Source organism: Stegostoma tigrinum, chromosome 6 (assembly GCF_030684315.1).
Source record: "Stegostoma tigrinum isolate sSteTig4 chromosome 6, sSteTig4.hap1, whole genome shotgun sequence".
Classification (NCBI taxonomy): domain Eukaryota; kingdom Metazoa; phylum Chordata; class Chondrichthyes; order Orectolobiformes; family Stegostomatidae; genus Stegostoma; species Stegostoma tigrinum.
The window spans coordinates 55,425,991-55,450,053 of NC_081359.1; the positions used below are offsets into that span (position 1 = coordinate 55,425,991).

Here is a 24,063-nt window from a genome sequence, read left to right on the forward strand (position 1 = left end):
GTATCTGTAAGCAAAACACAATAAACCCGACAACAAAGAGCTGTTCTATGCAATAAAGCTACAGGGAAATGTGGCATGCCTGAGATGTTTCAATCAGAATTTTGCAGTAATTAACTGTTAGCTCCAGAACAAAATCCTTTCTTTCCAACACCCAAATAAATGGTTTATATATGTATTGGAGTGAGCAAGCCTTTCTTCCAGACTTGCTGTTTCCTCAAAAAACCTTCTTTATTTATAAACAGCTTTTAGATTTTCATCTGGGAGCTACATACGTAAATATTTTATTGATGCAAGTGTGGATCTCCTGGCTGTACCACAAGCTTAATGTCCATTCATCTATTGATTGGGTTTTTCTTTTCTCATTCTGATTTTCAGTATAAGCAAGTACTTTGAACCACTAGTACTTTTGTGGTGTTCTGGAAATTTCCAAAATTTATCATTTTAATTACCTTGTCGTTATGGAAAATCTTCACAACACTGGGAATTACTTTAAACTAATGCAGGAACCATGAAACTAGATTTCTATGACACAATTGTGTACTTATAATTCAGTTAAATCTTTACTACTTATGTCAGCATCTGTGATTTTTGTTTTTTTTTCCAAATTAACAAAATAGATGAACTAGACAATAAGAAGGGATTTACAATTAAACAGACAGGGAATGGATGAGTAGTTAGAACTGATGCCTGGCCACATGAAATACAAAAGTATGTAAAAGTTAGAAAAATGCTTATTCAGTTTCTAAATGTGATTACACTGTAAAATTTAGCTTGAATCTGTGGCTTTTGCCCCTGACTAGTCTTTGTGTGCTGATAGGAAGGATGCAGCAATTCCAAAACAGTTTGTCAGGAATAATTGAAAGCCAATTTAGGTGGATGAAAAGGAACAAAGAAAGCATTCATATGGTGGTCAACGGCCTGTTTATGGTGACAAATGGGAATTGAATGTACAGAACCTACAGTTCCTACGATTGCTATAAATCTGAATTGATGATGTTTGAATTGATTTGGTAAAACTGCCAGAAGAGAGATGTAGAGTGCAGCAGGTTTCACTGCCAAATTCCCACAGCTTTAAAAAGATTTCTGGTTCCCACTTCCAATCTCAAGGCAATAAATTTTAAATAACACAAGTGAATTACTTGAGAGAGAATACAAAAGAGAGTAGGCTTGTATGAGAAAACAGAATCTATGTAGTTACACAGTTGAATAAATAATTGATATTTTTGGTTTTGATTTTGATTTTGAAACTTCATTCACATGGATTGGAGATGTTATAGACAAAATGAAAGGAGAACATGATGCAAGAGATATGTGAATATGGGTAGCCATGGGTGTTTCTTGTCATTTTTTAACTTATTTTGGAGTATGAATGGGACAATTTTTGAAAGAGTAAGTAATAAATACTAATTTGGGTTGGAGCTCTTGGTCCTTGGATGATTGACATATATGACTAGTAAAGTGAATCCCTAAGTCACAGCACATAAGAACAACTTGGCAAAATAGTTTGGAAGAAGCAAAAGGCTTTGGCGTTTTTAGTGTAAATTCTTGTGAGTATTTTGTGAAGTAGCTATTCATAACAGTGACCCTATACTAGTTATAATATTCATGCCTTATTTTTATACTGTGTCTTGGCTTGTGATGCATGTGCTATTATGATCCCGGGATCAATGCCATTGGTATATCATAAAGAAGGCTAAGTCATAACGGATTTCAAATCCACTTTCAAGAAATGGCACTGCACTCCTTTTGTTGAATTTAGCTGTTTTCCCAAAATAACTGACGCTGTTTTATGTAGTAAATATGTCAAAGCATAATTATGAGCTTATTTTTATTAATTCACTGATTGTTCTCTTTAACTAGTTATAAACTAACTTTGTAGTCAGGCTTGTTTTGAAATATTTAGAAGTTATTAGGGAACTTCATCAAAACAGAAAGTGCTAGCAAAATTTGTCAAGCCTGGCATTGTGTGTAGAGAGAGAAAAAGTTAACATTGCAAGTCCAATGATTCATCTTTAAACTAAGCTGCCATGTTCATTTTCAGTTGTTATTTAGAATTATATTTTATGAATGTTTCTCTTCTAGAATCTCAAGAACTTGAATTACTTCACTTCTGAGCAGGCTTTGGCTGATTTTGCAGTTCTTATACGAAATCTCAAACAGACCATCCCTGGAGCTCGGACTAGTCCTGTTATTGCTATAGGTGGCTCCTATGGAGGAATGTTAGCAGCCTGGTTTAGGATGAAATATCCAAACATTGTTGTTGGGTGAGTAATGAGTTGAGAGGATAAGGGAAAAGATTTGCAAGAAACAAATCCTACTTTGTTTAATTTGCCACAGAATTTTAAACTGTTTTGAATATGCAGCATTTGAAAAAAAACAGATGACTTCTGGTTTGCATAGTATCAGAGATAATGGGAACTGCAGATGCTGGAGAATCCAAGATAATAAAATGTGAGGCTGGATGAACACAGCAGGCCAAGCAGCATCTCAGGAGCACAAAAGCTGACGTTTCGGGCCTAGACCCTGTGTTCATCCAGCCTCACATTTTATTATCTTGACTTCTGGTTTGCATTCACTTTTGTCTTTAAGCTGTCTTTTGCTCAGAAGTTCTGTTTTTGACATAGTGAATCTATGTAATATAGTATGATTCTGTGGTAGATAACAGAAATTAAAATATTATAAATTGTCTGTATGTGGACACAAGAGTATCTCAGCTCCACTAAAATAGAAAGTTTACTTTAAAAAATTCACATTTAGATTCTAATCAGTATTGCCCTGAATCCAATCTGAGCCAGAATGAAAGGAATGGAAGATAACAATAATTTACAGAAAGAGATTGGTAGTAATATCAGATATAAGATGAAGTGACTGGAAACATTAATTTTGAGTGTTGAGGCAATGTATATCTATTAAAACGGTTGGAAGGGCGATGAAGAGGAAGACACAGACTGCAGAGAGATGTAGACGTGTTAAGTGAGTGGACAAAAAATTGGCAGATGGAAAAGAATGTTAGGAAATGTGAAGTTTTGCATGTTGGCAGGAAAATACAGGAGCAAAATATTACTTGAAGGGTGAAAGACAGCAGAAAGATATGGAACAGAGGGATTTGGGAGTACTTGTCCACAAATCACTAAAAAGCTAAAATCCGAGTTGAATAGGTATCAGGGAAGGCAAATAGAATGTTGGCCCTTAATTCAGAAGGAATGGAGTGTAAAAGTAGTGAGGCTTTGCTAAAGTAATACAAGGCATTAGTCAGATCACAGCTGGCATATGGTGAACAGTTTTGGGCTCCTTATCTAGGGAAAGATATACTGGCATTAGAGGCAGTCCAGTGGAGGTTCACTGGCCTTATTGGTTATGGGAAAAGACAGGAAATTGGAGTTGAGGATTACCAGATTAGCCATGATGTTAATGAATGGTGGATCAGACTTGATTGGCTGAATGGTCTATTTCTGCTCCTACTATAGTTCCAATTTCTTTTATCACAATCTCTTTTCAAAACGTTTTTCTTTTTGAAGTATATCTTGAGTTCATTTTAAATGTTGTAATTAACTTTTATGTTTATAATTTCCTGTGGTTACTTGTATAAATACAACTATGTATCGGAATGATTACATAGTGCACAATACCTATGTAAAAAACCAAATTCAAATTACAATGAAAGTGTGGTGTTCTATCCAAACCACTTGCATATATAATTTGAATTAAAAAGAAATGTGAAATCTTATCAGTTCTACAGAAATCTAAATCTATCTGGATGTTTTCTGTCATGATTTTTAAGTGCTGGTCCATATACAGTGTATGGACATGTATTGTAATCCTATTTAACATTTTTGCATTGAAATCTAGGAAGGAACAAGTGATTATTTGTGTTACTAGTTTATCCTTAAGATTTTACTGTATGAACTTCACAGTCAATTCATAAACATGGTCATTTTGAATTTGTTTTCAGCTGTTTTAATGCCAGTATTAAATAGACACCTGACCATTTTTGTTAAACAAGTTGGCAATGTGCACCTTAATCGTATTGAGTGTTACGATCTACTAATAAATGCAGAATACAATTCTAAGCCATTTTGTGTTTGTGTTGTAGAGCTCTGGCTGCTTCTGCTCCAATATGGCTGTTTGAGAATTTGTCTCCATGTGAAGATTTTTATAATATAGTGACCAATGACTTCTTGAAGAGTGGAAAAGGCTGCTCTGAAAGCATCAAGAATTCTTGGGATGCAATTAATAAAGTGTCATCCACAGGTAATAAAGCTCTGTCTAGGTTTTGACTGTTATTGTAGTTTTTTTTTGCAAAGCTTTCCACCTGGTTAAAATCTTAAATATTTCTACTTCATTTTGAATACCCTTTTTTCTCTTTCTAAGAAAGAGGATTATAATAATTTTTGCAACAAATACATTGGCCTTCATAATGTCACTCCATGTCTATAAAACATGTTATAAAACACTGGAACAGAAGAATTCTGTATGTGCTACACAATGCATGCCACTGGTATTAGGGAAAAATAAGATTATCTTCTGTCCATATACTTGTTCCCGTGCAAAAGTACTCAATTAGCGGCTGTAAATTTAATGTGGAAGTATTATTTTGCGGCATGTCAGCACCTTTTTGAGCAATTTTTTAAAGGACCTGGATCAGTCTAATTACTGACTAATGGCAATACAAACACAGTGACTGCATTTGTCCCTGAGGTGATGCCAGTTTGTTTACTATTTACTAATGTACTATTTTTACATAATATGCTGAAAAGGAGGCACGTTGCCTAAGATTTTCATCTTACACTCATTAGGATGTAAATTTGTTGATGACACAAATGTAGGACAGTAAGTTGTGAAGAGGACGTGAGGAGGCTACAAAAAGATAATGGATTGAATGAGTGGGCACAGATCTGGCAATTGGAGAACAATGTGGGGAAAATACAGAATTGTCTATTTTGGCAGGAAGAATAAACAAACATTATCAAAATGGTGAGAAATTGCAAAGTTCTAAAGTATAGATTAATCTGAATGATCTAGCACATAAATTGCAAATGGTTAGTACATAGAAATAGCGAATAATTAGGAAAGCTAATAAAAAATGGGATAGTTTATTGCAAAGAGATTTGCAATTCCCTCGGGAGGCACTGGCATTGTGGTATAATCACTGGACTATTAATTCAGTGACCCAGGTAATGTTTTGGATACTTTGTGTTCAAATTCCATCAGGGCAGAAGGTGAAATTCGAATTCAATAAAAAAAAGCTGGAATGAAAAGTCTAACAATCAACAATGGATTCATAGTCATTCTTAGATAAACCCATCTGGTTCACTAACATACTTTTTAAGGAAGGAAACTATCATTGTTACCTGGTCTGGACTACATGTGACTCCAGACCCACAGCAATGTAGTTGACTCTTAACTGCCCTGTGGGCTGGATAATAAAGGTTGGCCTGGTGAGGGAAGCCCACATCACATGATTAAAAATAAAGAAATTGAATATATAAGCATGAAGGTTATGCTTCCGTTATGAAGTGCGATCACATCCTTTCTTATTTAAGAAAGACAAAGGTATATTGGAAGCAGTTTACCGAACGTTTACCAGACTTATTCGTAGAATGGATTTGCGCTCTTATGAGGAAAGGTTGAACAGGTTAAGATTATATCTGCTGGAGTATAGAAGAATCAGCGACTGAACTGAAATATACAAAATCCTGAACTGGTTGACATAGTGGAAGTGGAAAGGATGTTTCCTCTCTCGAAAGAATCTAGAATTAGGGGTCTCCTATTTAAAACAAAATGAGAGGAATTTTTTTCTTCTCTGAGAGTTGACAGTCTTTGGAACTCTTTGCCTGAAAAGGCATTGGAAGCAGAACCTTTGAGTATTGTTAAGGCAAAGATGAATAGACATCTTTAGAGTTGTGTGACTGTATGGTTCTATTATTGCTTGAGTTCAACACTGAAATATTTAGAATTGTGACATTGGGCGTTTTGTCTTGGGGAAGATCTTGTTCTTATGCTGCCTTTGTTGCCACTAGATCTTGAAGGCACTGCTGGTTTTGAAGTGAAGGTGGTGTGCACCAGTAGGGTCTAGATGGAGCTCATGGGGCAAAGAGCAAGTGTCACCAGTGGAAATGAAAAAAATTCCAAATCGTCTCAGGCAGGTAGAAATTAAAACAAAATAAAGAAGAAAAAGTGTTCTTATGAAAATACATTGAAAACCACCAGAAGTACAGAAAGTTCAGGGGAAATAAAGAAGCATATTAGAAAAACAAAATGGGATTATGAGAGAAGACTTTCAGATAACATAAAAGGAAATCTCAAAGTCTTTTATCGGTACATCGTTAATAAAAGGATGGTCAAAGGTCAAGTAGGTGTTAAATGACTTCTTTGCCTTTGTTTTTACCAAAGAAATAGATGCTACCAAGGCCATAGTTGACAGAGGAGGAAACTGTCACTCGAAGGGTTCAAATATGCGGTGAGGAAGTATTGCATAGACTATTGATACTTAAAGTTGACAAGACATTGAAACTGGATGAGATAGCAAGAGCTGCAGATTCTGGCTTCAGAGATAACACAGCCTGAAGAAGAGTCCCGACCCAAAATGTCAACTTTCCTGCACCTCTGATGCTGCCTGCTGTGTTCCTCCAGCTCCATACTATGTTATCACTGAAATGGGATGAGATGCATTCAAGGATATTAAAGGAAGTGAGAGTGAAAATTGCAGGGGATACCTACAATAGAGGACTAGAAAAATTCAGACTCTACACCTTGTTCAAAAAGGTTATGAGGATAAACCCAACAATTACAGATTAACATCAGTGGTGGAAAAGCTTCTGAATAGAATTTACTGGTCACTTGGAAAATGCTGAGTTGTTCAGAAATGCATGCTGGCTTTTCCTAAAGGGTTTTGACTAATCTGCTGGAGGTTTTTGAAGACACAACAGAAAAGGTCAATGAGGGTAATGCTGCTGATATGGTATACATAGACTTTCGAAAGGTGTTTGATACAATGATACATATTTGGCTTGTGATCAAAGTTCTAACTCATGGAATAATAGAGATGGTAGCAATGTGGGGAAAACATTTGTTAAACAACAGCAAACAAAGGATAATGGTCGCAGAATCTAACTATAAAACTTACTCCAGATTAAAAAAATTCAAAAACTGTTATCCTGTGTTTCCTGTTATTCAACCAGTTTTGTGTTCACATTGCTACTATCGTTTTTATTCCATGAGCTATTGCTCCCTGATCCATGACCTTTATCAGTGAAGTCATGTTGGCTAACAGATAGAGCATTTTGCACTTTCAGAGACTTGATCAGTGCGGATGGGATGACTTGCATAATTATCCAACAGAAGTTTTATTTTGAAGGCAAAATTTTCCCTGGCATAGTGTGCTGTCCATGCAAGGCTGGTATTTGAAGAGAATCATTACTGAAAATGTGGCCACATTATCCAGACTATCTTAAATGAGTGCCAAATTACAAGCAAATGCTCTATAACCCTCAGTGCTTGTGTTGTCTCGGACTGCACCAGCACTAAGACCGTAAACTTAAAATCTCCTGTAGTTATCCCAACAATCAAAGCGGTCAGGTGACCTTTGGCAGTTTTGAATTCCAGCGTCATCTTCACTTGCAAAATGTAAATTCACTAGGGTATGTTTCTTCTGATAAAGCTCAGTTTCATCACTGTTGAAACCTGTTTTTCTAAGTAGCCAAATAGGCATTGAATTCATTAGCCACTTCTGTTTCAGCATGAGCTGCCTCACTAAATATTCATGTCTTGTACAGATAGACATACTTCTCGAAATGGTGAAACCATCTACGATTATTGAGTCTTTATAAATGTGAGCTCTCACCATTCACCCTGCTCATTATGCAAGGACTCCACTGCCCTTTGGCTTTGTCTTGGATGGTCATCAAATTATAAGAGGCAGGTGGCACTGACTTTGATCATTATCCAGACAGTCATGAGTTTTCCACATTCTCTGTGATGCTTCTGCTGGCCCAACTTGCCTTGTCAGCACTTAAAGCTGCAATGCTTTGTGCACTTTATGAGCTTTGTCAGTAAATATAAGATTGTTCTCACTGTCGTAGATCATTTCTCTAGCAATATTGATTGCTCGTTCTCCTTTTAAATATTTTAAACATCGAAGTTCGTCCCCTTGGTCTCTGTGCTGAAGCAGGCTCATGACAGCCTCTGCTGGGCATTTCTTGCTCATTTTCAAAAGGGATTGCAGCACCGGGGACTTTAAAATAGCTCCTCTGCCATGCTTTCTCACTGACTTTATAATGGTTGTTTTGCCATGCCTATTTTATACCTTTAAAAAGACTCCTGTGCCATGCATGCAGACAGGTATAGTTCTGTGTGGTACAATATTGTTCTCTCAAAACAATTTGAGAGACAAGGAAAGCAATATTTTAGAAGAAATTGCTAATGATCAAAATCAGCTTCAGTGATGAAAGATGAAATAAGGAGCAAGCTTCTTGTTTCAGAGCATGCTTTTAAAAAAGACAAAGTTAACAGTACTATGCAGGTAGTGCCTCAACTACTGTATGGTACACGTTCAATAATGAACTCTTTAAAAACACAACCCTGGTTTTTCAGCTAATGATCAGAAATTCCTCTTTAAAAAATCAGAGGTTTAAAGTAGTTCCTCAACTATAAGTACAGCTGAGAACTTTAAAACTAAAAGGTTCATCCCTCAACTACAACGTAGAGAACATTTAAAGTTCAATAGTAAAGACCTGTTTGAAAAATTAAATTCTTCGACTCCAAAATGCATACACATTGGCACCAATTCAGTCATGATGCTTGGTTGTGCCAATGCGTTCATGAGGCTTGTTTATTACTATTGTGTGCGATGAAGCTGATTAAGTGAAATCATCTAGCAAAAGATTGAACCCGATGCTAAAACTTGGAACAGAACTTTAATCAGGACAAAGGCCTTTAATTAAACTCACATCAAAACCATGTTTAGCAAGGCAACTTTAAACAAGGATTTACTTGCATCCTCCTGCAGAATGTGGCAGTTGGGAGATGTGGCACACGTCTCCGCTGGCTACATCTGCGGGAAGTGCACCCAACTACAGCTCCTTGAAAACCGTGTTAGGGAAATGGAGCTGGAGCTGGATGAACTACGGATCATTCGGGAGGCAGAGGGGGTAATTGAGAGGAGTTTTCGGGAGTTGGTCACTCCTAAGGCTCAGGACGAGGATAGATGGGTTACAGTTAGGAGGAGGAAAGGGGACAGACAGACAGTGCAGAGATCCCCTGTGGGCATTCCCCTCAGCAATAAGTATACCGTTTTGGATACTGCTGGGGGGGATGACCTACCAGAGGAAAGCCATAGTAGTCAGTTCTCTGGCACTGAGCCTGACACTGTGGCAAAGAAGGGAAGGGGGCAGAATAGAAAAGTACTCGTGGTAGGGGACTCGATAGTTAGGGGAATCGACAGGAGATTTTGTGGTCAAGATCGGGATTCGCGGAAGGGATGTTGCCTCCCTGGTGCCAGGGTCCGGGACGTCTCCGATCGGGTGTATAAGGTTCTAAAAGGGGAGGGCGAACAGCCAGAAATCATGTTACATATTGGCACAAATGATATAGCCAGAAATAGGATTGAGGATATAAGAAGTGATTTCAGGGAGTTAGGATGGAAGCTGCAGAGCAGGACGAACAGAGTAGTGTTCTCTGGTTTACTACCGGTGCCACGAGATAGCGAGGTGAGGAACAGGGAGCGGGCGCAGCTGAACACGTGGCTACGCAGCTGGTGTAGGAGGGAGGGCTTCAGATATGTAGATAATTGGGATGCCTTCTGGGGAAGGTGGGACCTGTACAAGAAGGACGGGTTGCATCTGAACTGGAAGGGGACCAATGTCCAGGGTGGAAGGTTTGCTCGAGTAGTTCGAGAGGGTTTAAACTAGTATGGCAGGGGGGTGGGAACCTGAGCTGTATACCAGAGGTGAGCGTTGATGCAGGTGAGGCAGTAGCAAGAGGTAGACCAGCTAGTGGGAAGGATTTTCCTGGGAAGGAACCAAGGGATCGGTTAAAGTGTGTTTGCTTTAATGCAAGGAGTATCAGGAATAAAAGTGATGAACTTAGAGCATGGATCAGTACCTGGTGCTATGATGTTGTGGCCATAACAGAGACATGGGTTTCTCATGGGCAGGAATGGTTGCTGGATCTTCCAGGGTTTAGAACATTTAAAAAGAATAGGGAGGGGGGAAAAAGAGGAGGGGGTGTAGCACTACTAATCAGAGAGGGTATCACAGCTACAGAAGCTTCCATTGTCGAGGAAGATCTGCCTACTGAGTCAGTATGGGTGGAAATTAGGAACAGCAAGGGAGTAGTCACCTCGTTAGAGGTTTACTACAGGCCCCCCAATAGCAGCAGGGAGATTGAAGAAAGCATAGGTCGACAGATTTTGGAAAAGTGTGCACGCAGTAGGGTTGTTGTAATGGGTGACTTTAACTTTCCTAATATTGATTGGAACCTCCTTCAAGCAGAAGATTTGAATGGAGCTGTTTTTGTAAGGTGTGTTCAGGAGGGTTTCCTAACGCAGTACGTTGACAGGCCGACGAGGGGAGAGGCCATTCTAGATTTGGTGCTCGGAAACGAGCCGGGGCAGGTATCAGATCTTGTGGTGGGAGAGCATTTTGGTGATAGTGACCATAACTGCCTCACATTCTACATAGCTATGGAGAAGGAGAGGATTAGGCAAAATGGGAGGATATTTAATTGGGGAAGAGGAAACTATGATGCGATTAGACATGAGTTAGGAAGCATGGACTGGGAGCAGTTGTTCCATGGTAAGGGAACTATAGACATGTGGAGACTGTTTAAGGAACAGTTGTTGGGAGTGATGAGTAAATATGTCCCTCTGAGACAGGCAAGAAGGGGTAAGATAAAGGAACCTTGGATGACGAGAGCGGTGGAGCTTCTTGTGAAAAGGAAGAAGGTAGCTCACATAAGGTGGAGGAAGCTAGGGTCAAGTTCAGCGAGAGAGGATTACATGCAGGCAAGGAAGGAGCTCAAAAATGGTCTGAGGAGAGCCAGGAGGGGGCACGAGAAAGGCTTGGCAGAAGGAATCCGGGAAAACACAAAGGCATTTTACACTTACGTGAGGAATAAGAGAATGATCAAAGAAAGAGTAGGGCCGATCAGGGATAGCATAGGGAACTTGTGTGTGGAGCCTGAGGAGGTAGGGGAAGCCCTAAATGAGTTTTTTGCTTCTGTCTTTACGAAAGAAACGAACTTTGTAGTGAATGAAACCTTTGAAGAGCAGGTGTGCATGCTGGAATGGATAGAGATAGAGGAAGCTGATGTGCTGAAAATTTTGTCAAACATTAAGATTGACAAGTCGCCAGGCCCGGACCAGATTTGTCCTCGGCTGCTTTGGGAAGCGAGAAATGCAATTGCTTCGCCACTTGCGAAGATCTTTGCATCCTCGCTCTCCACTGGAGTCGTACCTGAGGACTGGAGAGAGGCAAATGTAATTCCTCTCTTCAAGAAAGGAAATAGGGAAATCCCCGGCAATTATAGACCGGTAAGTCTCACGTCTGTCGTCTGCAAGGTGTTAGAAAGGATTCTGAGGGATAAGATTTATGACCATCTGGAAGAGCATGGCTTGATCAAATACAGTCAACACGGCTTTGTGAGGGGTAGGTCATGCCTTACAAACCTTATCGAGTTTTTTGAGGATGTGACTAGAAAAGTTGATGAGGGTCAAGCTGTGGATGTGGTGTATATGAACTTCAGTAAGGCATTTGATAAGGTTCCCCATGGTAGGCTCATTCAGAAGGTCAGGAGGAATGGGATACAGGGGAACTTAGCTGTCTGGATACAGAATTGGCTGGCCAACAGAAGACAGCGAGTGGTAGTAGAAGGAAAATATTCTGCCTGGAAGTCAGTAGTAAGTGGTGAGTGGGGTTCCACAGGGCTCTGTCCTTGGGCCTCTACTGTTTGTAATTTTTATTAATGACTTGGATGAGGGGATTGAAGGATGGGTCAGCAAGTTTGCAGACGACACAAAGGTCGGAGGTGTCGTTGACAGTGTAGAGGGCTGTTGTAGGCTGCAGCGGGACATTGACAGGATGCAGAGATGGGCTGAGAGGTGGCAGATGGAGTTCAACCTGGATAAATGTGAGGTGATGCATTTTGGAAGGTCGAATTTGAAAGCTGAGTACAGGATTAAGGATAGGATTCTTGGCAGCGTGGAGGAACAGAGGGATCTTGGTGTGCAGATACATAGATCCCTTAAAATGGCCACCCAAGTGGACAGGGTTGTTAAGAAAGCATATGGTGTTTTGGCTTTCATTAACAGGGGGATTGAGTTTAAGAGTCGTGAGATCTTGTTGCAGCTCTATAAAACTTTGGTTAGACCGCACTTGGAATACTGCGTCCAGTTCTGGGCGCCCTATTATAGGAAAGATGTGGATGCTTTGGAGAGGGTTCAGAGGAGGTTTACCAGGATGCTGCCTGGACTGGAGGGCTTATCTTATGAAGAGAGGTTGACTGAGCTCGGTCTCTTTTCATTGGAGAAAAGGAGGAGGAGAGGGGACCTAATTGAGGTATACAAGATAATGAGAGGCATAGATAGAGTTGATAGCCAGAGACTATTTCCCAGGGCAGAAATGGCTAGCACAAGGGGTCATAGTTTTAAGCTGGTTGGTGGAAAGTATAGAGGGGATGTCAGGGGCAGGTTCTTTACGCAGAGAGTTGTGAGAGCATGAAATGCGTTGCCAGCAGCAGTTGTGGAAGCAAGGTCATTGGGGTCATTTAAGAGACTGCTGGACATGTATATGGTCACAGAAATTTGAGGGTGCATACATGAGGATCAATGGTCAGCACAACATTGTGGGCTGAAGGGCCTGTTCTGTTCTATGTTCTATGTTCTATGAAAAGAACTTGGAGAAAGTTCACCATGCTGATTTCTGGGATAAGAAGTTTGTTTCATACGAAAGCTGGGCAGCGTGGGCTCTATACTCATTTGTGTTTAGAAGAATATGAGGTGTTCTTATTAAAATTATTCAGATTCTGAGGGGCTTAATTGGGTCAATACTGAAAAAATATTTCCCCTCGTGGAAAAACCTAAGTCAAGAGGGCATATTCAAAAGAAGGGTCATCTTACTTGTATGGGAATGAAAAGGGATTTCTTTTCTCAAAGGGCTATGGGAGTTCCCTTCCTCTGAGAGCTTTGGAGGCTGGGTTATTAAATATATTTGAGGCTGAGTTAGATAGCTTTGATTGACAAGGGAGTAAAGGCTTAAGGGGCAAACAGGAAAGTGAAGTTAAGGTGACAATCTTAAACAGTCACAATCCTGCTTTATTGTGGAACAGGTTATGGAGCCAAATGATAATTCTGGTTTCTACTTTGGCGCATAGAAATTGCAGAAGTGTCTTTGAATATATTTATTTTGTTGCACGGGACTTCCTCATCCAATACGCTTCATAGCAATTGCCTGATGATTAAAGAGCACACCCAAATTAACATCCTCTCCACTGGGGGTTCCTGTCTCCTTCGCTGACAAGATGGATCACCATGGCCTGTTCAGCAGCCAACTAGGGCAAAGAAGTAGAGAGTATGCAAAAGCAGCAAAGTTTTTCATACAGAATGGAATGATGGATGGGATTTCTGAGATGTTCAAGTTATGGGGTCAAAGCTACTAAGGGAGGTTTTGGGATCTGGCATCATTGAGAAATTCCATTCAAGTGATGTGCAGATCAGGTAGGAGAATTTTGTACTTTACAGTTGGGGCCAGACTTAAGATTCTTAAATGACTCTAGCCATGAGCTTGATGCTACCCAAAATAGGCATGTCATGATGGCTTCTCCAGTGGCATCCAGCATGCTGTACCACCATCCAGTATGTCCCTGACTTAGGTTACCTCCACAGCTACTGGCTTCTCCTCTACCAGCCATTTGAACCCACACTAAATATCTGAGTGGTGGTTTCTAGAGTGTAGCTGCCAAAGTTGGCTGAAGACAGCCACTGCTGGAGGGCACAGTTTTTCAGACCTTAGTTATCTCATGGTAAAAGACAAACAGCTGCTGCAATGAGCTAGTGTAACCTACAGATGAACTGGATCAGTTCAAGGTGAGAGCTCACCATCACCTCATCAAGGCAATTAGCCTTGCCAGTAACAGTCACATCTGATGAAAGAATAAAATCTTTTTATAAGCAGGAACTGCATGTCATAATGGATGCTGTATAGCTATTGGAAAAAATGACTTGGCAGAGCACACCATCTAGAAGGACATTTTGAAAGTGGAAAAACATGAACTGAGTAGAAAAAGTACACCAACAAGACCACACTCCCAAAGAGGGTGACTTTGCACTGCCATAGGGACTGGCTGTATTCTTCTGTTCCAGAAGAAGTGGACAGGTTTCTTTAATATTTTGGTGACAATCTCAGGAGGAGGAATCAAACCTACTAAAAATAATTGGCACCACAACATAGCAGCGACCATAGCGGTTTAAAACCAGCAGACAACATCCTTAGGCAAGTGGTGACTTTGGTTTCTATTTCTTGTCAGTTTGTTGGCCAGGCTTCCATACCAGGCTTTTGGCTTTACCAAGATGGAGACTGCAGGTTGAAAACCACCTATTCTAACTGCTTGACCTCCTTACGTACTCTGAGCCTTGCTAATATCCTACAGTGGCTGCCAGGAGGGGAAACATTAATGCTTTCTTCTCCATTTGGCCCAGAATTGATGGAATAAGTCTCAGAATTGGTTGTACTCTACCAGCAGATATTTAAAATGCTGATAGGTCAGCCTTATCTGTGGTTGGAGTGCAACTAGCTCCGCCTACAGCTCGTAGTATTCCAGCCGTGGTATCAGCTACAATTAGACCGCGAGCACGTAGGCGTTATATGTCCAAGAAATGTGAAGGCAGTTGATTCTGGAGTCTTATCCTTCAAATCTCAAGTAAGGGAAAGCTGGAGTCAGGCTGGAAATCTTTACAGGCATCCACCAAGCCTGAAGACCCAACTAGGGCATTCAGCTTCTCAACCATCATTTTGCAGCGTGGGGTGCTACAGTGACCCCTCACCTCAAGGCTGCAGTCGAAATCCTTGCCTTCCTGCCAAGGATTATGTGCTCATCAACCATCAATGGAGCCAAGCTGCTCAAGCCCTTTAAATAAATGTGCTTGCTGTCTGCCTGCCCGGGATACGTACACATTTATGATGAGAAGAAGCACATCATCAACTTGGGCTGAAAGAAGTGCTTAGCATGCACCCTTCAATACCAAAGATCCTCAAATCAAAATGTTGGCCATGCACTAAACCTCCACTTGAACTGATGTTAGGGTGACTCACGTGGGCCTTTCTTACAATTCTAAGAACAACTATCACTACATCGATGAACCTGGCGATACTCTCTGTACGCTGATATTCCATTTTCTTTCTTTAGCATCACAGCAATAGGATTCAGTAGCAGTTTCTGATTCAGTACAACTTCTTTTTAAGAAAAGCAGGCTAACTGCACCACATGCTGTCAGTACATACTGCTTGATCCCCGCATTATAAGAAGGATGTGGAAGCTTTGGAAAGGGTGCAGAGGAGATTTACTAGGATGTTGCCTGGTATGGAGGGAAGGTCTTACGAGGAAAGGCTGAGGGACTTGAGGCTGTTTTCATTAGAGAGAAGAAGGTTGAGAGGTGACTTAATTGAGACATATAGGATAATCAGAGGGTTCGATAGGGTGGATAGGGAGAGCCTTTTTCCTAGGATGGTGATGGCGAGCACGAGGGGGCATAGCTTTAAATTGAGGGGTGAAAGATATAGGACAGATGTCAGAGGTAGTTTCTTTATTCAGAGAGTAGTAAGGGTATGGAACGCTTTGCCTGCAACTGTGGTAGATTCGCCAACTTTAGGTACATTTAAGTGTCATTGGACAAGCATATGGACGTACGTGGAATAGTGTAGGTTAGATGGGCTTGAGATCGGTATGACAGGTCGGCACAACATCAAGGGCCGAAGGGCCTGTACTGTGCTGTAATGTTCTATGTCTATGTCCTAAAACGCTCTGATAAATAAGGATATGGAAACCAAATTTGCATGTCTAACTACCTCACAGCAATGGATATGACAATTTTAGCCCTATGACTCAAGAAAATACTTAGGAACCAACTTCTAGCCATGTATGCCATGGTAACTTCAGGATTTCTTAAATCGGATGTGTCCGAATATTTTTCATTTTGACCTCTGATGTCCCACTGGTCATGTCGTGGGCCAATCTTAAAAAAAACAAGATTACAGTAGGAAACACTGAAATCACAGAACACATTTTAGCGCATTACTTGCCCAAGGTAAGTGACTGACAGAAAACGTGTTATATATATTTGAAAGCACACAAGTGTGTCCATTCGAAGCTAAGTTACAAAACTGACTGAATTTGCTGCCACAATTTTCAAAGTTGTCTGTAGGAATGGAGGTCTTTATGCTGCTTAGATCAGAGGTCCAAGGCTCTGAACTGCAAATGACTTGGATACAATAGTTTAGGCCACACTTCCTGAAATTCTATTAATTGTCTATGTTAGTACTTGTTTTTAATTTTCCCAAATCAAACATCAGAACTAATTTTTCCTTCCCTCATAAATGAGGGGAAATTGTGTAACTTGTATTTCAGCTAAGGTATGCAGCTTTTTTTTATTGATCTCATGTTCTGGATGTAGCCCTTTTTAACTACTAACCTTTTGCACATCATGATACGGTTTCCATACAAATTGGAATTGTTATGGGCAAAATGACATGTTTGAATGAATTTGTGGAGAGTTATTTGATTGGAAACTTGTGTTGTATTAAAATTGGCTTTATCTGTAATGTGTCTTCTCATAATATGTTCACAACCTTGTATTGATTGCTATAATCCTTGCCAACGCCCAAGCAAACAAAAGTAAATGGTAGAAGTGAGAACTAGTACAACATTTAACAAGAATTTAGATAAACACCCGAAATTCCATATCAAATAAGGCTATGGGCCAAGAGCTGGGAAATAAGATGGGGTGGATAGGTACTTGGTGACCAGTGTGGATGCAGTTGGGAGAAATGTCTTCTTTCAGTGCTATAGTACTCAATTCCTCCATAATGACCTGATTGCTGAGCTTTTACCTGGCTTGAAACTTGCTGTAGTGTTGCAGCCCATTTTCACTTTAAACTTGGCTTTAAACTTGTCTGTTTAGGTTAGTTTATTATTTCTAAACTGTAGCTATTGATATCCCTGCATTAATACAACATTCAAATATTTTTGACTTTTTTTATTGCTTTCTATTTTTAGCGGAAGGTTTAACCTTTCTTTCCCACACCTTCCATCTCTGTTCACCATTACAAGCTGCAGATGTGGCATTCTTCAAATCATGGCTGAGCAACACTTGGGTTAATCTGGCTATGGTGGACTACCCATATGAGGCCAACTTTTTACAACCTCTTCCTGCTTGGCCTATTAAGGTAATTAATGTTGATACTTTGACAAAACAGTTTAGTTCAAAATTAATGAGAGCAAAAAGAGGAATGGAAAAGCAAGAAAGATTACCAATTGAAAGAAAGTTTAAACTCTGAAATCTAAGCTTTCTGCTTGTGTTCTACTCTGGTAAAGTGCTATCACAGTTTTTTGACAAAAATGATTTCAATATTCAATGCGTGCCTGAGAACAGATAAGATCACAATTATCAAGATGTTCTGACTCTAGCTGCCTGTGAAAATTTCCATAATATTTGCCATGAAAAATAACTGAGTACTTGATCTGGAATTTTTTTTGCATGAGCAGTTGTTTGAATATATTTTGCATTTTAGCATGTATTTTTGACACGATACCCTTTATTAAAGAGTGGAGCAAAGCAATTCTATACAATTTAATTTTCAGATATTAATTTTATTCACAGCTAACAAGTGATGCTGTTGCATGTATTTTAATAAAATTAATTGCAAAAATACTAGGTACCAGGCATACAAATCACATACAGGGTATATTAGAATATGATGGGTAATTTTGATGAGTAGCTAATAAAACAGACAGGCAATCAAAACATTTGAGGAAGAATTGACAAGAATTTGACAGTGAAAGAAAATGTTAAGAGGGTTGGTAAGGAGCAGAGAAATGGGAATAGCAATAAATCAAATTTACGGTGAACTTAAGTTGGTTTAAGTGAACTTAATTCTCATTTTCTGAGATTTATTTGATATTTTTAAGGAATTGACTTAATATTCAACATTTTTTACTTTGAATTTATATAAACTCACAAAATATAATATCATCTTGAAGATTAAAGTTGTGTTTGTTTAGGATGTGCTGCAAACCAGTCTTTTACACTGATAATTTATGTAATGAAAGTAGAGACAATGGAATGCATTTTGTAAGCTTACATTTATTGTCAGGTTTTAAAATTAGTTATGTAAAGTTTAACACAAAAAATTATGAATGTTGACAGTTATTGTATTTATACATATAGGGCTAGCAGTGAATAAAAGGTGTATTTTATATACCTGTTCATTAAAAGTAGGACTTCTGTTGTGATCCTAGATAATGGAAGAAGTCAGGTGATCGTTTGTGCATCATTGGAGTCGCTGTGACTTGTAAACATCTTTTAAAATTTTCTGTGTAAACTACAGTGAACTGTATAAAATCTTATATATTGGAGAATTAAATTAAGCTAGCATCTTGCACTTCAGCAGGGATATGCTTGGGACTGAAACAGACATATTTTAAAATTTATCTGTACATGTGCCTATATTTCTTGAATTGTATGTATGTTGAGTCTGACAAAGCTTTCTCGTTGATTTGTTAAAAATGATTTCTTTCCAGCTTGTTTGTACCTTTCTCAAGAACCCCTCACTACCAGCAGAATCCCTGCTGCAAAACATCTTTAAGGCTGTGAATATATATTATAACTACACTGGCAATGTGGCCTGCCTGAATATATCGCAGACTGCAACTTCCAGTCTTGATGATCAAGGCTGGAATTACCAGGTGAATACCGTTATATGTCGTGATGGTGGTATAACATGAGCGTGCCAGGTGCATTCTAATAAAGGAAATCTTGTTTGCAATGAGACCATATGATGTTATGTACTTGTAATATTAGTTTTGTTGCATCTTTGTAGCAACCTGACTTTTCTGCTATTAAGTTTTGACAAAAGCCCATGTCCACTGCTGAACCAAATGATTCAGTCAGAGCCCCCTGCTGTTTGTTGTGTACTTAAGATCTTTGGACATGAATGTAGGAAGTATGATCCGTAAGATCAGCGATGACACAAAAGTTGGTGGTGTGGTAAAAATTTGAGGAAGGTATAGATGGGCTGGTCAGTTGGGCTGAACAGTTGCAAATGGAATTTGGTCCTGAAAAGTGAGGTGATGCTTTAACAAGCTAAGGGAATTCATGATGAATGGTAGTACCATACAAAGTACAGAGGTTGAGAGAGACCTGGGTGAACATGTCCATAGCTCATGTTCAGCATCAAGACAGGTAGATAAGGTGGCTAAGAAAGCAAATGCGATATTTGGCTTTATTAGTCAAGGTGGCTATGATTGAGCATATAAAACATTAGTTAGGCCACAACTGGAATACTGAGAGATCACCTTTAATTCTTCTAATTTCCAAAGACTATAGACCTAATTTGCTCTGTCTCCCCTTATAGGACAACCATTCTTCCAAGAATCAATGTACTGAACCTTTGGTATGCTGCTTGTATTGAAAATACCTCCTTCTTCAATTATGGAGATCAGAATTGATCACATTATTGCACGAAAGACCAACATGGCATTTACGTTCCTGACTGCTCACTATACCTGTTGTATATCCACCCTACCCAAACCATCTTCAAATGTTTCAACTTGTCTTATTATCGTGAAGTTACTTGACAATTTGTGAATTTAATCCCTGTTCCGTTTGTTTCTGCTTCACACATTTTTTGCTTTTTTTCCTTTCTTCCGTTAAGCCATACTTAGAAATTATCTTTGAACATGTGAGTAGTTTTCCTGTACTCTGGGTCTAAGCCACACAGGTTAGAAGGACCACGTTCAAATTCCTGTCTACTTTGTGTCAGAGACTGTTTAATAAAGAGCCACAATTGGCTTTTGCTCCATAAGTGAGGGAGAGGTAAAGCCAGCCAGCTTTTCTGATGTTGGTTCGTATTGAATGGTTGTTTAAACATTTTTTTAAAATAGTGATGCCCACGAATGGTCCATTCAATTTCACAATATGCATAACTTGAACATCATCACTTCTTTATCTCAGTTTCTAATGTGCGGCTTAAGCCAAGATGTCATAAAAAATCACTTGGTCACAGATTTATATTTTTGTCAATTTTTTGTTATCAGACGTGCACAGAAATGGTGATGCCTTCCTGTTCTGATGGCGTCAATGACATGTTTGAACCATTGCCGTGGGACCTCCAATCGTTCTCTGATAACTGCAAGAAAGACTGGGGATTACTTCCTAGACCTCAATGGATAACTACAGTCTATGGTGGGAAAAATATCAGTTCACACAGCAATATTGTCTTCAGGTGCGTTTTTAAAACTAGCAAAATGTTCAAGTATCACTTGGAAATGAAAATGTATTTTTGATGTAAAAATAAAGTTTCTAGTTTATAAGAAAGAAATCGTCTTACAGCTGTGCTAATGGTTGATGTGTGGAGGCAACATCTAGTATAAAAAAAGTGTTCAATGATTATATTGTAGATATATAGCAGTGACCTTTTCAAATGCGTACTAGAAAGGTTTGGCTGAATAGGTATTGTAATATCTTTTCCGCATAACTGTGCTTATTTCTTGTTACCAATCAGAAGTATGTTGTGATCATCTAGATCCTTTTAATGGAACAATCACAACTGAAATAAAAAGCAGATTTCGCGCCAAGCAGGTTATTAGTAGTATTCATGTTGGAAACTATAGGAACGCATATCTTTCTTGCCACTGTTCCAGTGTTAGCCGACTATAATTGAACAATGGATTTCCAAATATGCAATGTCACTTTGAGGATTTGATGTCTTGGAGATTAGTTTTCTTGTAGATACCTTGTGTTTTATGAAACTGTTAAGCTATTGGGATCTTTATCCCTGTCTCCTAAGGAGGTATTCAAAAAGGAATTGAATGTAAAACAGTATCAGTTTATACCCTACAGCACAAGGGCTTTATTTGCCAAAGTGCAGTCTTGGACAAATAAGATGAGAAGGTATGGCATAAAGCTAAAAGAAAAAGCAGACAAAGTACAAAAACTAGCACAGGTTCAATGCAGATACAAAGCGTGACAAAAATTGATGAAACAAATAGTGAAAGCTTAAAGTTTAAATTAAAGGAGGTTGTGAACAAGAGATTCCATGAATTGGGATATTTAACAGAGCAGAAACGGTGGTGATAAGCGAAGGCCTGGGAAGGAGGCAGTGAATAGGAGGGTTATTGGAGTGGGAGAGGTAGCAAGTTGGAAAAGTTGTGGAGAGAGGCAGAAAGCAACTGTTTGCTTTTGAGAAAACAATGGTAACCTTGCTAAAACAAATGTGAAATCAGTGCTATTGGTGAATGTTCCTAATCTAGCAAACACACTGAAATTAAAACATGCTATTTGAATAGGCTTTAAACAAGGGTTGTCTGAACTTATTCTGTAAAATCATTTTTGAGCTTTGTTAACTGTTGTTTTTGTTTGCTTTTCACAGCAATGGTGGTTTGGATCCATGGGCAAGTGGAGGGGTGACTAAATCTATCTCTGATACGTTGATTGCCATACTTATTCCTGAGGGAGCACATCATTTAGACCTGCGCTCAAGCAACAAAGAGGACCCTGTCTCTGTCCAAAAAGCACGAGCTCTGGAAGTCAAATACTTTAAAAAGTGGATTGAGCAGGCAAAAACAGAACCAGTGCTATGGTAAAATGAAAGATTTGCATCTCTTCCTCATTAAGTTTTATGTTCTTTAGGGGATATTGCTCTTGAATGTTGCTAATTTTTGATCTGATTAACTGTATGTTCCTTTCACAATACAGCATGTGTTGAACTGATGCTTTTATATTGCCAAAATATAAATTTTACCTTTTGTGCGTGACAAAGTTTATACTTGGTGATGCAAGCTGGACTGTCTAATAACTAATAGAAGGTTTTTTAACCAAACTAATCTTATTTTGTAATTTAAATCATGCCCTGTTAATTTGTTATGCACACGTGCTACTGTGTTTCATGACTTTGATTATTAACTCAAGGTGTACTGTGTTCAGTTACATATCTAAATTGTGGTTTGCTGGTCAGACCTTTCTGATTCAAGTGCAAGTTGTGTTTCAGTGGATTTGTGAATAATTCCATACCTTTGTAACGAAGAGAAATGGTACAAGTTTCATAACTCCATGCTTCCCAATTTAAGAACATACTGAAACCATATTTTGTTTTTCATTATACCTTCCTTTACCATACTTCATGTATACCCTTTCAATGTTACATTTATTCATTGTTTGAAAGGTCTTAAGGACTATATTGTTATCATACTTTCTTCAAATAAATGATATGCATAAGATGGGAAAATCAGTGTCTTGTGCATTGTCTTTATATCTTTCACTTAAACCTTTGGAAAATTTTGAAGTTACCTCTGCACCATGTGTACCACAAGTATCGTGCCTCCCTATTTTAATTAGTTATATGACTTGTAGTCACTGTAATCCCAAACCACTTGTGCAATCTAAGAGGATGCACTCCTTCCATCATCAGCTCCTTTATGGAGGCATATGACAGCATGAGTCACACCCTGAATGTCTGCTAGACAAATGTCCTCTTCCAATGTGGCCAACATTGTGGAATGAATCCCTGATCATCAAGATCTACTGGGAGGTCATGGAGAACGTTGACCCCATACAATACCTATTGATTGCATTGTGGGCCAAAGCACCGATAGATGAAGAGATCCAGCACTGCCTCCAGTGTGCTTGCACAGCCTCTGGCTGCCTGAGGATAAGGGTAATGGACAACCACAACACCAAACTTGACACCTAGATCATGGATTACAGAGCTGTAATGGTTCTTGCCCTCCCATATGACTCCGATATCTGGACTGTCTACAGCAGGCCCCTCAAGGCACTGGAGCAGTACCACTAATGCTGCCTGCGCAAGATCCTGGAAAAGATGCACCAACACCAGCGTCCTGGACCAGGCTAACAACCCTGGCATCGATGCACTGACCACCCCTTGATCAGCTATGACAGCTGGGCAAATCATCTGCATGGCCGACGAAGACTCCCCAGGCAGGTGCTCTACTCACAGCTTCAGTGATTCCCTCAAGGCCTCACTGGCAAAGTGCGGCATTCCCACAAATACTTGGGAAGTACTGACCCAAGACTGTCCAAAGTGGAAGAGAAGCATCTGGGAAGGCACTGATCACCTCGAGACTTGCCGTTGAGAAAAAATGGAAATCCAGTGAAAACAGCTGCCACACTAACACGCTACCCACTTCTTGTGACCATTTTCTGCCCCAAGTGTAACAGAGCCTGCGGTAGCTGCAACAGTGTGTACGGCCACCATTGAACTCATCCTCTTTGTAAAAATCATTTCCTGAGGGTTATCATTGACCAGAAACTCAACTGGACTCGTCACATAAACATAGAGACTACAAGGGCAAGTCATTTATTCCCTACCCCATTTATTAGTTGATTTTAATATGTGGCAGCGGTTGATTTGATCATGGAAACTGGCGTTCCCAAGGAAATTAAGTCCTGAATTGGCACGAGGAATGATGCAGATGGACTCTGAATTCCTAGGGACACTTATTTACCATATGTTGCCTCTCATCTCCCTACTGAAAGGGGAGCAGATGGAACCAGTGTGTGCAATGATTTTTTTTGTGGGATGTGGGCATTGCTGGCTGACTGGCATTTATTGCCCATTCCTAGTTGCCCTTGAAGGTGTGGTGAGCTGCCTTCTCAAATTGCTGTTTTCCACCTGCTGTGGGTTGACCCACAATGCCATGCAGCGAGGAAATTCCAGGAATTTGACCCAGCGACAAGTCAGGATGGCGATTGACTTGGATGGGAACTTAAGATGGTGGTGTTCCCATATATCTGCTGCCATTGTCCATCTAGATGGAAGTAGTTGTGGATTTGGA

The 24,063-nt window shown here is 39.6% G+C and overlaps 1 protein-coding gene across 1 annotated transcript in view; it reads left to right on the forward strand.

The window, feature by feature from the left end:
* The window catches only part of prcp (prolylcarboxypeptidase (angiotensinase C)), a 47,959-nt gene extending 25,476 nt beyond the window's left edge, over positions 1–22,483 (forward strand). The window contains exons 4-9 of the mRNA XM_048532745.2: positions 2,083–2,264; positions 4,094–4,251; positions 17,266–17,435; positions 18,790–18,954; positions 20,305–20,492; positions 21,639–22,483. Of these exons, the coding sequence (XP_048388702.2) occupies positions 2,083–2,264; positions 4,094–4,251; positions 17,266–17,435; positions 18,790–18,954; positions 20,305–20,492; positions 21,639–21,852 (1,077 nt within the window). The 3' untranslated portion in view covers positions 21,853–22,483. The remainder of the gene's footprint in view (positions 1–2,082; positions 2,265–4,093; positions 4,252–17,265; positions 17,436–18,789; positions 18,955–20,304; positions 20,493–21,638) is intronic.
* The last annotated feature ends 1,580 nt before the right edge of the window (positions 22,484–24,063 follow it).